Below are 17,352 nucleotides of genomic sequence, written 5' to 3' on the forward strand. Positions count from 1 at the left end.
TCATGATTAGAAAGGAAATATCAATGGATGATAGTTGCTGATTGGAGCCCTTCGGCATTGTTTTGTGATATTCCTCTTCTTAATTGAAATTTTTGTGATTTGAAAGCTGGATCCCAAACATTGGCATACATGTAGATAGATTTTGGAGCTTCCCCCCTTTAGTCCAGAAGGTTTGAGTGGCTTTAGTATTAGCAGTGAGTTAGAAGACAGAGTGTTCTTGCAGTTGATCAAAAAGCCAGTAGAGAGAGGACAGGCAGAAGTGAGGGTAAGTGTTAATCCACTACAAGAAAGTTGTTAGTTGGAAAAAAAATGCAGTTTCTCATTTTTTTTGTAGACAACGTACATTACAGATCACAACCAGTAGGTACAGATGTTCAGGTCTTGTGTATGAGACTGTATCAATGGCTTGAATTTGACATGTTATGTCCTCTAGGAGACTGAACCCTGTGCCTGTAGATCTGCACATAAAACCACCAGAATATGAAAGAGGTCTGTAATTGTCTGATTCAACTGTGAGCAGTGATAAACTCTGTTGATGAGCCGTGCCCTCAGTGTGCTACACAGAAGCCAGGTCAGGCTAACACAGAGAGGTAGCCAAAGAAGTCAATGAGAAACCACATTGTCACTATCTGTCGGAAACTACAGCAGGATTTGTTGTTATCACAATGCATTGTACATGTCAGCAACTGCATTGAAGAGATGAAACTCAGAACAAAACAGAGCAAGAAAACTATAGTAGAAATCTAATCCAAGCAAATAAACAGCCACTTCAGAGTTGACCAGCTCAACAGCAAACACTGCAACTTAGTCCAGTACCAGTACTGAATGAGTGAAGAAAACATGCTATTAACATGAACCATGCAAAAGCAGCATCACAGTTTAAGAGTAGGCCATGTGTTTCAATACTGACTGATATCAAATCAGTTTTAAAAGGACTTTGGATCTTAATATCAAATCAATTTTAGCTGCAAGTTGCTGTTTTGCAAGATTCAGATCCACTATAGAAGACACAAGAAGAGGGAGAACAGGGATTTTGGAAAGGGGAAAGCTTTACAATCTAATTATCACTCAACCAAAGTGCTATGAAAAAAATCTGTTAAACTCAAGAAGAAGGCAAGTAAAAGCTCATCTGTCTCAAACCAGAAAAAACTTCCATGCAAGAAGAACATACATGCGCAAGGAGTAAAAGTGTGATTCACACACACACACAGCTCTGAGTAAGAATTAGTACAAGTCGGATTTAAATAGACCGATTGAAACTATCATCCAAAAAACAAACTTTCCAATTGGGGCTGACCATTGAAAACCATGCTTTAACTTTGAACTCCACTTATGACACATTTCACTCAAAAATCACACAAAAAATATCTCAAACTAGCTGGATCACTCAAGAATCTGCTTATTATGATATAATTAACTTGCAAAAATCTAAATCGTAATTTTACTCCTATTAAATCCACTGTGCTCTTATTACTAACCTGTCTAGAACTTCTAAAATGATGATGACAGAAAACAGACCGAATCCCTGTGGGTTCGATAAAATTTCAGCTTATTCGAACTCACCAGTCGCTGCTGCTCCAGAAGTTGATCTGCCTCTTCCTTCTCCTTTTTGTACAAGATTTCCATCTCAGTGAGCCTACACAAATAAGTGCAATATATTCTCAGCAATACACTCAGCGAATAATTCATGATATACTCTGCAATCCACATATGAAACCACACAACTGCTTAATGCTATTAGAAATAAATTTTTAATAGAGCCAATATGATGGATTACATACCTTTTCTCCATTTCCTGCTTCATGTCAATGCCCTGTTTCTCCAGGAGCTCTCTCTGAGCAAAGGTCCAATCTACCGGCTCCACAGGGGTTTCAGCTGATGGCGTTTTCTCCCGTTCAGCTCGGGCCTGCTCTGGGTGGTTGAACCGGAACACGTGGTTCTTTCCCATAATGATGCGGTTGCCTAAAAGAAGGTAACACACGTGTGTGACGTGGAAAATTAAGGAAGGCATGAAGCTAGCCAAGTCCTTTTTGCTGGGTTTTTTGGGGGGGTTGTCATGTAATTGTAAGAATTACAATTTATGAACTGTGATGTCCAAACAGGATATATGAAGAAAACCCCACTATATGAATTATTTGAGATATTACTAATATATAGAGGTTATTTACAACTTTATACACATATGAGAAATGTACCTGAGCGAAGCTGGATTGCATCCTCTACACGCTTGCCGTTGACGTAGGTTTCTGATCCTTCGCAGGGCACCAGCATGACAATAACTTCAGCAAGAAAATGTTTTTAAAACAATCGTCAGTCAACCATTCTGAGAAGCTCATCATCATTCATGTTTCAATGGTAAAAGACAAATAACTCATCCATTGTATGTCGTGATTAATGATAAGTAAGGCCTTATGTTTCCATTTGGAGACAAAGAAAAAAAATGTTTAGTCTATAGTTATGCACACAATGTATTTAGGGACTATTGGCATAAATTAGACAAGAAAAATTACATACTTTCTTGCTCGCAACTCTGCTTATTTGAAAATAATACAGAAATTCAACACATATCAATACAAACACCAAAACAATCACAAGAAAGCAAACTTCTCGTATTATGTCTCACCATCTCCATTTGCATTCCTTTCGCTACGGAAGATGCAGTGCTCTTCCTTGATATGAGCACCACTTAAAACAATGTCCTGTCTTCTTTCAGCATCGGCCTGACCCACCCTGAAACAACCACAGAGGCCATTTTGAGAGACTGCTGGCTGCTCTCTCACTGTATTGTCAGCCATCTCCACAAAAAGTCAGTAGCAGAAGTTAACTGGAACCGTTAAACCATTACATCTGAGAAGGACAGCACTGAAGCACTATAGGTTCTTTCATCAGTTAATGTCCCCCTAGGGTACACATGTAACACAATACTCAACAGGAATGGTCTATAGAGGGGACCAAGAGGACAAAGAGGAGAGGAATGTAACTTTAGATGGTAAAAACTGTTGACGTCAGTGACAGATTTTAAGCCTCTGACTTTGAGAGTTCTACTTGCTTGACATTGAAAGGGCAAACATAAATTACATATTCCCTGCTTGGAAGAAGAAGAAAATAATTGTTTTTCCACATCCTCTGCAGAAGTGACATCACTCAGGTTTTGGTTACCTTGTAATTCCGTCTTTGATGTAGTAGAGCAGACACTCTGACATTAGAGGATCCTCATTCAGGTTAACCAAGTGTGGAGTCTACGGATAGAAATAAGAGGAAGACAATTTACCACAATTTTTAATATCAAACACTGCTGCTCCCCTGTCAGTGATAGGAAATAATAGTGCACAAACGTGGACAGAAATGATCACATCAACACAGTTCTGAGACCTCCTAAATCTGATACATCAGAGAACAACTACAAACCCTCCTAGCAGCTACTCCTCCAAACCACCAACCTTTTTAGGGGAAAACACCCCATTAAAGTCTGCATAGAGATCACAAGGCTTCTCATCGAAATGCTAACCCATGGAGCGACAGTGAATGAGAGGAGAGACAAATGTTAATGGAAGACAAATGGATGAGAACAAAAGAAAAACAAACATTTAGCAGAAGACAAGCAGGGAGTTAAGGGAGTTAAAAGATGCCTAAAATAAGGATGAATTTCACAGGGAGTTTTCTGGAACAAACACTGACAGTGACAGCTGGCACTAAAGAGTCAAGTTAACAAAATATTTTCTGTGTCACAATTGTGACTTTACTGTCAAGCACATACAAGCATGTCTATCAGTGATTATGTTGCTGACACAGTGCTTCTACTTGCTGGAGAGGTAAGGAGAGGGGAATGTACCACTGCCAGTAATTGAATAAGCTTCATGACCGCATTAATACCTCTTTCAAACCAATGAACAGGGTCAGACCGGGGTTATTTCACCAATGTTCAACCCTTTCAACGCGGGTTAATCCCTGGTCATGACAATTCAGGTAAGACTTGGGTCACAACTCAGGAGAGATTCCCAACAATTAACTCACAGGCTAGAAAATGGACAGGGGCGGACTGCATGTCACATATTCTTTAAAGCTTTGAGTTTGTTTGTTATCTGTTTTAGTGATCGATGTTGATATCTCTGATTCAACAGTGTTGTTATATCTGCAGATACAATGTTGTCCCTCACTGTCCCGGCTGTCTACTCCTTCCTCTTACTTAACCATATGTTGAGGGTCTCCCGCACTGATGATGAACGCTCCTGTATATCTTTGGATTTAGTTTTTGCTTCATCTTGTTTTTTTCTTTTTAATTTCTGTAATCTTTAACATATTTTTCATTTGTTTTTTATTGCGTTTAAATTCTATATTGTGCATTTTAATTCTGTTCTAAACATGTGCAGCACTTTGGTCAAAGTATGTTGTGTTTAAATCTGCTATATAAATAAAACTGACTTGACTTCAAAATCTTTGCCAGACCTTTTGAATGTTGAATCAGTCGATATTTACCACTAATGTATTTAAATAAAAACTTTCTGCAGCAATCGCATCTTTACAGGCAACAGCAACCTGCGTGTCACCACTGTAAGCCTCCATTTTCAACAAATGCGACTCATTTTTGCTGCCCTGGTTGTTAGCAACTTGGTGGTGCCAGTAACATTGAAATCAACCCTTGTTCGACTCTTTCAAACACAAAATCAACAAGGATATAACCCTGTTTGGAACCTGGTTTTGAAAAGGTATGAGAGCTCTTGACTACTAAAAGTAAAGGTTTAAATGTTCTACTTAGAGCAAAGTATTATATTCAAAGCAAACCTACATTTAAGTGATCTAACCTTCAAGGTAGCTTAAATACAAAATCCCTTGTCAAATCTTTGTACAACCCCATCATGTTAAAGCTAATCCTATATGTTAGACTGTCAGTCTACCACAGAGGGGAAAAGGGAACTGCATTGGTTCCACACAGTAGATAAAAAGTAGTACAAGCACAGAAAGAGAAGATCTGATCTCATTTGATATATATATTACTACTAAAGGCGTAACTAAACTATCAGTTATGAGGCTACTTCTAGTGCAGGAAAAGGGCTCTGCTGCTTTTTCAATTAAACACACCTTCTTGGCAGCAAAACAATCAAACTGCTCCTCAAACAGCCTTTCATGGCTAAGCTGAGTACGTGAAGGAAGCAAATAACAAAGAGTGGAAAGACAGACAAAACGACAAATTGATCCGTGAGAAAAAGCAGTGACAGAACAGGGAGGCTTCTCATGGAAAAAAAGATAACATGGAAAACTGAAATGAGGAAATGATGGAGGAAGGGTGTTCATGACCGCCCATGGGAAATTTTATACTATTGATTGATTGATTGTCGGATGTACAGACAGACGGATAGCTAGATAGACCCTTCATTAATCCTGCAAGAGGTTATTTTTTTCGCTACTGCAGCATGTACAGGTAGAGGTTAAAAGCAATAAAAAAATAACAGAATAAAAATAGAGTTAGTAAAAATATTAAATATAAAAAAAATTAAATGCACATTATATACAAATAAAATTGAATAATATTAAATTAAACAACAGTGCAACAAATTAAACAAACAACAGTGCAACGGTGTTAATGATGTCAGAATATATATAGTACTCCATGATGAGTTTGTGTCTCATCTGACCCTGTCCAGCCTGTCCTACCTTTTTAGGAGAGAATACGCCCAAAGTGCCTCCATCTTCACGGATTGCCACACCCATCTCTGCAAGCAAGGCCTCCCTGTAATGGAGGCAAAACATTTGTAGACTCAGAAATACCAGTTTATATTGAACGAGGTCTTCACACAGCTTGTTACATGTACTCTCTGCAACATAATGTAACTGTGTACATTTATTTTCCACCAAAGACCTATTTAGTTTATGGAGTGGAATAGGATGAACAAGTGATTTGTGGTTGGACAACAGGCAGAGAATGGCACCAGCAAATCTCAGTGGAATGACAGTAACATGGTTGATGTCTGTAGCCACAAATGAGTGGATAGAGGGGGGAGAAGGGTATGAAAGGGGTGTTTGTGGAGCAGAGTGTGACGACAAAGACAGAACTGGTACAGAAGAAAGTAGACAGATAAGTGAGGAAAGTGAGACAGACAGCACAGAGGGGTGAAAAGACAGAGACAGAGCTAGGAGAAGTTGTCTAATGGCCGGATTATAGTCTCTAAGGACTAGTTCTTAAGATGTGCCATCCGAACATGTTGGAAAATCAAAAGTGTTAATAGTTATTTCATTGTTAAAGATTAACAATAAAAAAAAAAAATATGATTAATAATAAGGGATAAGAATTCACATTTTCAGGCATTCTCTCCAGGGAGACATAGGCAGTGATGCATTTAGCTGTTAATATGAAAAGTGCCACAAGTAGCTGAGTCACAAATGAAATCAAAAAAGAGCTTGAATGAGAAGCACGCTGGCTGCCACGTCCACACAGCTGGCCAATCACGGTGTGAAGTGGGTGTCGGTTCGTCTGGTTTGGAAAGTTACAGATAATGGGTGACACAGACACCCCCTGTCTGACGTCAGAGAGGTGTGGGCGGAGCTTTCCAATGCTATTATACTTGCAGTTTGAACAGACCATGAACATCATTTAAGACTGACAGGATATAATGAGGAAGGGGTGAATGTACACGTAGGACAAACATCTCCCACATACAGATGGAAATGAACAGCACCGACCTCTCCATGCGGATTGCTTCAGTCTTCCGCAGTTTCTCCTCCCAGGTTTCATTGAGTTCAGCAATAATCTTTTCTGATTCCTGAACACAAAAGACAAAGTGAGACGAAAGAACAACCAGTGTAATGCAACAGATGTCGGCAGTGTATTGGAGATGATATGTTTAGTTCATTAACAACAGACCCACCCGGTCTGGATTTATTAGATTTATTTTGCCATGTCTTAGTCAAGTTCAAACACTTTTCCTTCATGAGAAACGTTTGTGTCAGAGTTCAAATCTCAATAAAGAGCGACAGCATACTGTGGGATAACATACTACCATATGATTATACAACAACTTTGATAATGTTGCTTGAAAACCTAATAAGCATACAACACATCTTCTTTATGTTTTAAAAGTAGTGAGTACTAGATATTGATATATTCTGAGAAATGTGTTCCTGTACTAAAACAGTATATTCATTTAGATTCAAGATTGTAATGAACTATGAAGGTAACTTTGGCTGTAATGTTTGTTTCTGGATCACTGAAATAGTTGGAACACCATTAGGATGTGAATAATAGGTGCCTCACTATCAGAGCTCAAAGCCAATAAGACTGGATCTATTTTGGTCCAGTTTCCTCCGTGTTTGCGTTGGTGCTTGACGTCATTGGATGACAGACAGACTGGGCACCATGGTTGCCATGGAAACTGCAGCTTCTCATGGCTGGTTTTTACAATCCTGTGTGCTACCTTATCTACAGAGTGAGAGAATCTACTGCGCGTGGTAGAGACGTAAAGCTCAGAGGCTACATGATGACTGATACGCAAAACGGGCTTTATTAAAGGCTGTGTTCTGGCTAAAATTAAACACCAGCGATCTTGATATTAAACAAATTTAACACCACCTGCACTATTGAGGCTTCTGTTTCAAGTTGGTGTTAATTTCTTGACTTATGACCAACCGGTTCACAGATATTTCAGCATTTTAAAAAGACGCATCTGCTACACTTACATATCTAATTACTATAACCATTTTATTTTCTTATTTTGTTTAAATTAAATGATGTGACATTAGTTAATATATTCTGATTAGAACAATAATCATATGCTTATATCATTTTTGTAATGTCCCACAACAAGCACAAACAACATCCCCTCCTCTGCTACACACTTGTGGTAAATACACATCTGTCACAGCAGAGTATGAAAAGACTATTTTGGATACAGATGAAAGGTCCACAAAGCAAATTAAATGATCTAATTACATAACATATCATTAACTTGTTTAAAAAAAAATAAAAATAAAAAAAATAAAGTCTTCATTAATGCATGTTTCCATAGTGTTTGAGGATTTTCTTTTTTTTTTTTTTCGACTATTCAGACATTGAGGTTTGCAGATATAATGAATTTTTTTTAATTTCAGCTAACGCCTTTAATTACAAGCCTGTTGGCCAAAATGGCAGTACACATGTCTGGGTTTTGCTCTACTGGATGCATGGCATGGATGGCAAAACGATCTCTGGTGAGTGAAAAAATACTTTAAGTTAGAGATTAAAGGGAGGCAGAGTTGAGGGGTTTTCTTTTCTTTTTTTTTTTTTGAAGAGTGGGCAGAAAGCTGTGGGACTCTTTTAACTAGTGACGTATGTGTGATATAAATACTGCTGCATCCTACACTAAATACTTTACCTTGAGTCTCTCAATGGCCTCCTCTCCTCCAGGTGTGGACATGATGCGCTCCTGGATGCTAGTGACTGACTGCAGGCCCCCCTGGCTGCACAGTGCACCAGAGGATGGAGAGGCTGTCAGGGAACCAATAGGGGCTGTGGAGAAATGGCCAGGGCGTTGGTTCTCTGAGGCTATCAAGTATCTATGCTTATTGTTCTGAATGTCTTTGAGGTCTGAGCCAACAACAAGAGAGAGAGAAAGAGAGAGAGAGAAAGAGAACAACACAGAAAGAGGTGGGGTAGGCCCGGGATAGGATAGAGGGAATAAACCACATAAAATGGAGGAACCAAATATCGAATAAGAAGAGAGAGAGAGAGGAGAGAGAGGAGAGAGAAGGACATGGGGAAAGAGAAAGGACAAAAGGGGACCAATGTAAGACACACGTTGTACGTCAAAGGGTTAAGACAAACACCCAGCATGATGGTCAGCTACAGAGAGCAGCAGTTTTCACTCCAGGTAGTTGTCACCAATCAGATTACTAGAAGTCTTATACTTCCAGCTGAAATGAATTTGATTTCAACTGGTGTTACCTCTGAGCTCTCCTTTTCTAGTGTGTACAGATTTAGGAAATGGGGAGATGTCTCTATGTTGATTTTGTCTTGAAGTCTAAAGCCCAGTTTAAACCAAAGATTTGCGACAAGACCAAATTTTTTTTAGATTGTTGCAGGTAAAAGTTGCAGCAATGTGAATTGGATCATCTCATATCGACTCAAGCCGGATGATGCTGCCTGCGACTAAGCTTGTCAAATCTCAAGTGGGGAGTTTTAGTAGTGAGATGGGTTTACAGTAGTTAGTGCGTTTTCTTATTAGAAGAGACACCAACTTGTCCAATAATTCAGACATAAGACAAAAAAAAACTGACAAAAGAGGGGAGATCTCCTGTCGCAAGTTCAGGGCATGAAATTTGCAAAAGCCCCCTCAACCTTCTAGCTTTTTATGTTTTTCATCGTTTCATCACTATTAAAAATGCAACTGTTGCAGGAGACTTACTATCACTCTCCTCATACATTTTTTAAGACATTTAAAACTATATCCAGATCTGAAAAAGCCTGAAAAGGTGTCAATGGAGATGTTTCACCGTCTCGTCTTGTTGCTTTGGTATAAACTGGCAGGTTTCAGAATAATGCAGACTGGGGTAGTTGTCTTTGGTCTTAACTGGACCTAACGTAAATGAGAATAGACTGTGTGAAAACTGCCGTCAGTGAATAAACTACAGGATGGGAGGGAGATGGAGACTGCAAGAAGGTCCAGCGGGAGGAGAGACAACTCGTGCTGCCAAAGTTCAGCCTGCAGTCGAGTACATTGAGTCACTGCAAACGCACACGCACACACGTGCACTCACATCTGCCATAACAAAGCCATGGCAGCTTCACTCAAAGGTTTAGGCAACTTATGTCAATATAATGTCCGAGAGGATCTCTGAGGTAACACACACTGTGTTCTCCAAGTTCTGAACTAAAACAAACTAAGAGAAGTAAAGAGTTAAATAATTTGGGAGGTACTGACTTTTTGAAAATATGGTCTTTTATTAATCCAGAAAAATAAGTAGTTACTAACTTAACTTGAACATAGTGCAGGAGCTAATTGTATGCTTTTACCCTGCACAATAGTAAATAAGATGGATTTCTAGTGTTAGTCAGACACACTTCACTTGCCAAGATCATTTTCACAGAATATTAGTGCAAAAGGGCAAGAGGGAAGATGTGTTAGGGATGTTTAAAAATACAGCAAAGGGCACACTAGCAAACTAACTATTCAATACAAACTATTAAAGCACACAAAGTTTTTCAACTCTGTATAAATACACCTCTGCTGCGGCTAGTAAAAAATTTAAAGTTATGCACCTTTCCGTCTGTAGCTCTGAGCCTCAGTTTGAGAACTCAGGAGTGGCATTCTAAAGGTTTGAGCACTGTCACCTGTGGTGGGTGATTAGTGAAAGAAAACACAATAAAAAGCAGAAAGGACCACTGGCAAGAAAAGAAGTTTCAGAAAGTGAGTCATAGAAAGTGAGACATGGTTATAGTTTGGGTGGGGGGGAGGCCTGACACGCTACTCTAGAACATATGTTTCTGAAAGCGACTTTCTACAACTAACTTCTGACACAGGTGGATCTGAGTCTGCAAATAGCTGCCTCGCCCCCATCATTCTGAAAAATAACATAAACAAGCGCAAAGCATGCTGACCTATTGGCATGCTAACCCTCGCCATATCAGCACACCTGCGGAAGCCTTGCGTTTTTCTCTCTCTATTAAGCTTTTGCTTTTTTCTATTTTAAAGCAATTACATGCAAAGCTGGTGGCAGATTTAATATCCAGGTAATGGGGGTAAAAGCAATGTTAGCTTATTATATTTAGGGCAAATAGTGAAATACAATGCATGACTACCACACATATACACACATTTGATTCCACTTCCTGGGCAATCATCCCCCATAGGATCGACTGAGAGGAAGCAGGAAAAGATGAGAAGGGTCAGAGGTCAGCACCGGTAGAATGGGAGGAAAAGGTTACAGAAATTTCTTAAGAGAACTGGATGACAAGAATGAGAAGAAAAGTCATGGAATGCCTTGGTCAGTGCCATGTCATTAGGCATGATCTAAGCAGGCAAGTAGGCAGGTTATTAATCACTTCAGCTATTAGAACTAATTAATAGGTATATTATGTCTCTAAGTGACACTGCTATGAGCCATTACTCTTGTGTACAGCAAATGAAGTATGATATTTTAATGTAGTTTTAAACTACCATTTGTGTTGTCAGTCACAATCAGCCTCATTTGACGATTACATTTAAAAAAAAAAAACTTGGTAAATACCTTTTTACAATATACAACCTTAAATATTCTGTAAATTTAGTGATCTATTGTAACCAGCAGTACAAAATACACTTTATATTCCATAAGGAGGCATAATAAACCAATATACATATGTTGTTGCTGTTTCAGTCTATTTAGTTTAGGCACGTGTACAAGCACAGCGATGGAAACAAAGTTAGATGGCTGAAAGTAATGAGACAGTAATGAGGATAGAAGATGTTGGCAGCTTGTGGTTGGCCCATGACAGAGAAGGTAGATGCCGCGTGGCTGCAGATATTCGCCAGCTGTGACGGCATTAAACTTACTGTCCAGGATGTCTCCCAGGCCCTGGGCACGGAGCAGCTCCTTCAGCCGAGCCACTTCATCCTTCAGGTCGCGCACCAACTTGTTGTTGGGATCCTCATTGATGATAGCATTGCATTTGATGTTCTTAGCGCGGTCAGCATAGCTAAAAATAATAATCATTTGGAAGGGCTTTAAAATCTAAATATACTGCAATGTAAACAGTTAAGTGTAATTATTCTGTATTCTGGGCAGAGGTCTTACCGGAGCGTACTTAGGGTTTCATCATAGTTGATATCTGCAGGACTGAGAGCAGCGACCATAGCTGTCCTGGAGTTTCCACCTGATAACAAAAGATCAGTAAAGATGTCCATGATGAGACCAAGTGGGTGAAAGGACATTTTTCTAACACACTGTGTTGAAGATTATGAAGAAGATTATTATCAGATTTATTAAAAAAAAAATAATAATAATCCACTGCAATACACTGTAAAAAATACTCAGCAAACAAGAAAAGAACAGTAATCATTTGACTAGTATAAGACTACAGTTTCATTAGACTGAACTACTGTGTACTACATGTGCCAACCAATACTGAAAATATACTGCAAACCTCTCCTCCATACATGCCTGAACCAAGGGGATGAGTGTGCATGTCTACTTAGACTGAAATACAGTCTGCTGACAGTGTTCTTCTTAAATAGGCAGAGAGTAATATACACTAGCGCCGGTCAATATTTTTTTACGCCTACTTTGTATTCAATTGTGAAAATGGATCTATTTCTCTTTCTGTACAGATATTTCACGAAACAGCTATAAATTATGCCGTATTCCACCAGTAAAGTACGTTCATGTGATAATAATGTTCATACCGAGGTTCTCCCTCAGCAGCCATGTCAGAACTGAGTCTCTGTATGGGATGAAGTCAGACTTCTTCTTCTTCTTGCTCTGCAGTAAACAAAAGATCAAGACATCAGAAGAAAACAAATAACTGAAATAAGGCTTCGTGTTTTAACACTTAGAATTATGGATGGCAGTAAAGACTGTAAAATATTATGATGTAACATGACAAGAACCACAGGTGTAATGGACAAATGATCCAGTAAAATAAGTAGAGGCCTGATTTAATGTGATTTTTGCTCCTGTGCAAGGGTTGTGGGTTTAATTGCACCTAAAAGTTCAGCACTTGGGTGATAAAAATGGTAGCTGCAGCACCTTCAACACTGCACATGGCAAAAGGGGGTCAAATCTGTCTAATGGGATGAATCAGAGGTTAGCGGTTGAGGTTTTACCTTGCTGGTACAGTTATCCTGTGTAAGCAAGCATTTACAAGGGCAAGAGGAGAGAAAGCAGAAGGACAGACATTACAGCATGCCAGGCTGAAAACACGAATTCCTTGAGAGGGCTCGTTCAAGTTATAGAGGGTAAGAGAAATGCTGGAACGGAGAAGGAAAAGAACAACAGAAACAGTATGAAACATAAAACACTCACCACTTCAGCCAAAGCAGAGATAACTTTTCCTAATGTGGTGAGAGATTTGTTGATGTTTGCTCCCTCCTGCAACCACAGACAAAAAAAAAAAATCTATTATTACACAGCCATCACGGTGATATTGACTAATTGTTTGTTAATGCAGTTGCAGAGTGTTTGTGAAGGTGGGGTCTTACCTTTAGCCTGGTGCCTTTAGCTCCAGTGGAATCTGCTCGTTCACTTCCTGCCAAGTCTACCAGACTAATTTTACTGACCTGAGGAGGAGATGGAGTAAATGCATTAGATGTATCAAAGTTATGAATAATATACATTTGAATTAGGGCTAGGTAAAAAAAATTGATTCACATAAGAATTGCAGTTCTTAAAACTGTGTGGCAAGTCACAAATGCAAAACGTTTATTTTTGTTACGATATGGAAATTTCATGAAAAAGGCAGAACTCCACTGTACGGCAAGCACATACTTAAATGATTTAATAGTTCATCCTTAAAAACTGCAAGGGTTTGGGCACATTTTGGATTAATTGCCTAATAGGTATTAAGTATTCTCCACATACTCTGCACCCCATTACAGACCAATGTTAGCACAATGGAGCATCAAACTCCAGCACACTGCAGCACTTAAGCAACACTGGTGGGGTGAAAAAAAAATAGCCTGTAAGGTGCAGTCAAATCATTTCAAAGGATCTGTGCCTGTATTTTGGATAATGATGGCTTTCCCTGGTACTAGCGCTGCAGCTGAAGACTGTTCTCTACTTTAGGAGACATACCGTAAACAACAACTCAGCACACATAGCAATTTATGTGTGCTTAACCTGGAGATGTTGGTCAGTAAATTACACTTTCATTTCACGCTTTCAAGCTAATGCAATTACCTTATGTACTTTACTTTAGAAAACAACATAAGTAATAAATCTGCATAGTCTCATGAGGGTCATGGTTAGACACTGACCCTAAACAAGTTAGTTTCAATGTCACTTAAATTTAATTTGCAGCTCAAGATGCAAAGCACAGGAGTCAGTGACCTGACACACAGGTCACTGGAGTAAGAGCCAAATATATAGTGCCCCTCATTCATTTTTCTGAATCAGGATGTGAGATAAGATCAAAACAATACTGAAACAACAACAGCTTTAAGCACATAATACAAAATTCAAGATGTTTTCAAAAATGTTCAAATAGTTAATAACCCTACCATCAAAAATGTCTGGAAAGAAGTGTAAAACATTCGAAACATTTGGGCATTCCTGTCAAGTGAGATGCAGCGCGGCAGTAAAATCTGATAGAGTGGCTAAATACAATAGGCATTGTGTTTCAGACACAGTGGTCTCTGTGCCTCCAGAGCCAGAGGAAATGCTAAAAGTCAAATCTAAAATAGCTCCTTTTCTTTGTCTTTCCCCAATGACCACTGTCTTAGAGGACCATAGGACACATCTTTACTAAGATGAAAGAAACTGAAAAGCAGTAAAAAAAAAAAAAAAAACCTCCTACCAACATGGGATCAGATCCTTAATAAATGAGAATGTTTCACCATCTAATTTAGGAATCACTGCGTCGGCTCTGACCTTTTCTGTGGAGAGGTCTGTCTCGCTGTCGTGTTTCTTCTGTGTGAAGACGATGGTGAAAACAGCATGGGACCTGCTGCTGGTCTCGTTCATGTTGGTGGCAGCAACGGTTCTGCAGGTTAGCACAAATGGGAACGGTTCGGAAACACAACACGATATGGATGTAAAACATTTTCTGAGCAACTTAATAATTTTTCCTATTAAATTATTCAGAATGGTTAATCCTGAATTCATTTTCTTGACTATAACTGGAGCTATCATCAGCGGGTTTTACACCTATTAGAGTGAATTGAGTCTCAGGGATTACTTTGTGCAGCGGAGGTGGATAATACTATGAGGACACCAAATACAAATACACAAAGCACGCTCGGAGGGATAGTCACAGGGGAGATACGGGCTTTACACGCCATGTTCTCCAAATAAGCCTTCTGAGTCAGCACAGAAAGATTAAGGTAGGGTTCACTCCTCCCCACAGGAACTCTTGTGACACACACACACACACACACACACACACACATACAGTAAAACATACACAAACATACATTACAGGCCCTAAAGCATATATACATAATTAATTGAGAAATATCTGGAATGAATTTGAGAGGTTATTTCTATGAAGATTCTCAGTCATACACATCAGGCTTGACTTGTTTTTATTCGAACTTAGGGATGGAACATAAGGAAGGTTCGGATATCCTGAGTATATCTATTCATACTTCGAATATTAGTAATATAATATTAATACACTGATGATTAAGCCATAAGAATATCCTGATTCAAAATTAATTCTCATCTTTTATCAGCCTGAATGACTGAGAATATGAATATGGGGTCATCATATCATCACAGCTGTCACCACCACCATCGCTCGCCCCCTCCTCTCCGTGATCTCAGCATGATCCCAGGCCTCGCCTCGCCTCACCTGGCCTTGTTGCCTGCATCCATTAGGTCAGCGATGTCTGTGTAGGAGGTGACAGCTAACTTGGACAGGTCCTCCACGTAGGGACCGAGCAGCGGGTGTTCTCGCACTCGTAGGTTCCCTTTGTTCTTGGGATTGAGCAAATCTCGCACCCGCTCACAGTAGATCTCCATGTAACTGACCTAGAAACAATTTCAAAAGTAGCAGCCATGTAATTCAGTAATGTGAGGTTGAATATATATATAAATAATACAATGCACCTACATACTTTGCTAGTAAAATAGAGTACTTAACATTTTCACAATATATTCAGGTTTTTAGTGCAGATCCACAACAAAATCAGTGTGGGTTTTAAAGATGGAGAAAAAGTGGGAGTATAATTTAACAAAATAATCTGAAGCAATGTGCAGGAAAAACCCAGCACCTTTGAAGTTTAGCCAATACGTGATTGATGTCTGACCATTACCAGACCCAATATTAGGGGAAGGCTCACAATGGCTCATTAGAGACCAGCCAACACAGGAGTCAGAGGCAGGGGTTAAACAATGGGGATTACAGATGCCGAAGCAGTCCGAGACTCACCTCTACTGAGTAGGAGAGCTGCTCTTTGTTGTTGTCCTCATTGATTTTCTCAAATAGATCTTCACAGAGCTGGGAGGCCGAGGAAAAAATACATTTTAGTGCAAATTAACCGCACGTGGAGAGGTAAAAGGGAATCATAGAAGTGGAATAAACAGAAAACAAACCAAAAATTATTTATTTATTTAAATAGTTTAGCAGTAAACCATTACACCATGAAATGAGGTTTAAGTCATTTGTGCAGCAAATCTCAGTTTTTTCAGGGGAATAAATATAATTCTCCCAGGGCCTTAGTGGTCTAAGGCAGGTACCAGGTTAACTCTGAATCCTGGGTTTTAATCTTTTCCATCTCCATTTCCCTTTTTCTATCCCAGGTTTCCTAAATCAGGTGGTGGCTACAAGGGCATGAAAGGAAGGAATCAAAACAACTGAACTGAGATAAATAACGCAAAGGATATTAAGCAGGCAAAAATTTGCAGAGCCATGGAGCTCTTTCATTACTACAAAGGCAATAAAAGAATTCTCTTAAGTCAAGTTACAGTCTCAACATTTCAGAGGTGGATCGATTTGGTTAAAAATGATGACAGAAATGACTAAAGGACCGGTGGACACTGTCCATGTATTAAAGAAAGGGACAAAGACTCAGGGGTTCAGGGGTGATGCTAAACATGTAAGGGAACAGGAGTAGAAAACATTTAGATTTAGGTTGCACTGGATATTATAGTGGTCAAACTCTGTCTCAATCACTGCAGTTCAGTAAATTGTGAAAGATGTATTGTAGGACAAACCATGGGAATGATTCCTTCCTGCCCCTCCTCCTGCTTGCCCATCATGGTGTAGGATTTGCCAGCTCCGGTCTGACCGTAAGCAAAGATGCAGACGTTATAGCCCTCAAAAGCATGTTGCAGCATTTCCTTGCCAATGTCATTGAACACGAGGTTCTGTGATGCAAAGCTGGGGTCTTCCGGCTGTGGGAAAGAGAGAAACAGTTTAAAAATGTACATAATTATCGACTCAGGGTATTTCAAATTGATGATATATGTAGCATCACGTGAAGATATTTATTTTAAATTTCCCTTCTTTTTGGTCATTATGCTTGACACTGGAACAAAGACCGTGTTAAAACTCACCGTGGTGTGTGACCAGTAGGAGTAATCAAAACTGAAGGTCTTTGCTGGTTCCTTTGGAGCTTTGGGATTGAGGATAGCTGCGGGGAAGAACAAAATTTGAAATGTGGTTGAATGTGAATATGACACAACAGCTACTTCCATGTTCTTAAAGTTTCACTTTTAAATGTGCCTATAATGAGTTTATATGTCTTC

The 17,352-nt window shown here is 39.3% G+C and overlaps 1 protein-coding gene across 11 annotated transcripts in view; it reads right to left on the minus strand.

Moving 5' to 3' along the window:
- kif1b (kinesin family member 1B) overlaps window positions 1-17,352 on the minus strand; it is a 60,515-nt gene that overhangs the window by 25,410 nt on the left and 17,753 nt on the right. For 3 of the 11 annotated variants that reach the window (XM_069140715.1, XM_069140714.1, XM_069140713.1), the window contains exons 3-22: window positions 17,161-17,237; window positions 16,819-16,998; window positions 16,034-16,102; window positions 15,455-15,633; window positions 14,533-14,644; window positions 13,146-13,223; window positions 12,970-13,035; window positions 12,771-12,788; window positions 12,351-12,426; window positions 11,743-11,821; window positions 11,502-11,644; window positions 10,784-10,825; window positions 8,346-8,557; window positions 6,679-6,758; window positions 5,653-5,728; window positions 3,160-3,239; window positions 2,624-2,730; window positions 2,196-2,279; window positions 1,782-1,962; window positions 1,564-1,636 (exon numbers count right to left, since the gene is read on the minus strand). In XM_069140715.1, the coding sequence (XP_068996816.1) occupies window positions 1,564-1,636; window positions 1,782-1,962; window positions 2,196-2,279; window positions 2,624-2,730; window positions 3,160-3,239; window positions 5,653-5,728; window positions 6,679-6,758; window positions 8,346-8,557; window positions 10,784-10,825; window positions 11,502-11,644; window positions 11,743-11,821; window positions 12,351-12,426; window positions 12,771-12,788; window positions 12,970-13,035; window positions 13,146-13,223; window positions 14,533-14,644; window positions 15,455-15,633; window positions 16,034-16,102; window positions 16,819-16,998; window positions 17,161-17,237 (2,012 nt within the window). Of the gene's footprint in view, window positions 1-1,563; window positions 1,637-1,781; window positions 1,963-2,195; window positions 2,280-2,623; window positions 2,731-3,159; window positions 3,240-5,652; window positions 5,729-6,678; window positions 6,759-8,345; window positions 8,558-10,228; window positions 10,301-10,783; window positions 10,826-11,501; window positions 11,645-11,742; window positions 11,822-12,350; window positions 12,427-12,770; window positions 12,789-12,969; window positions 13,036-13,145; window positions 13,224-14,532; window positions 14,645-15,454; window positions 15,634-16,033; window positions 16,103-16,818; window positions 16,999-17,160; window positions 17,238-17,352 lie in introns of all 11 variants that reach the window. The other 8 variants (XM_069140717.1, XM_069140721.1, XM_069140723.1 and 5 more) reach the window with 6 other exon arrangements.

Source organism: Embiotoca jacksoni, unplaced genomic scaffold, assembly GCF_022577435.1.
Source record: "Embiotoca jacksoni isolate LCO1_2020_lvr unplaced genomic scaffold, fEmbJac1.0.p SCAF_9, whole genome shotgun sequence".
NCBI classification, from domain to species: Eukaryota; Metazoa; Chordata; class Actinopteri; family Embiotocidae; genus Embiotoca; species Embiotoca jacksoni.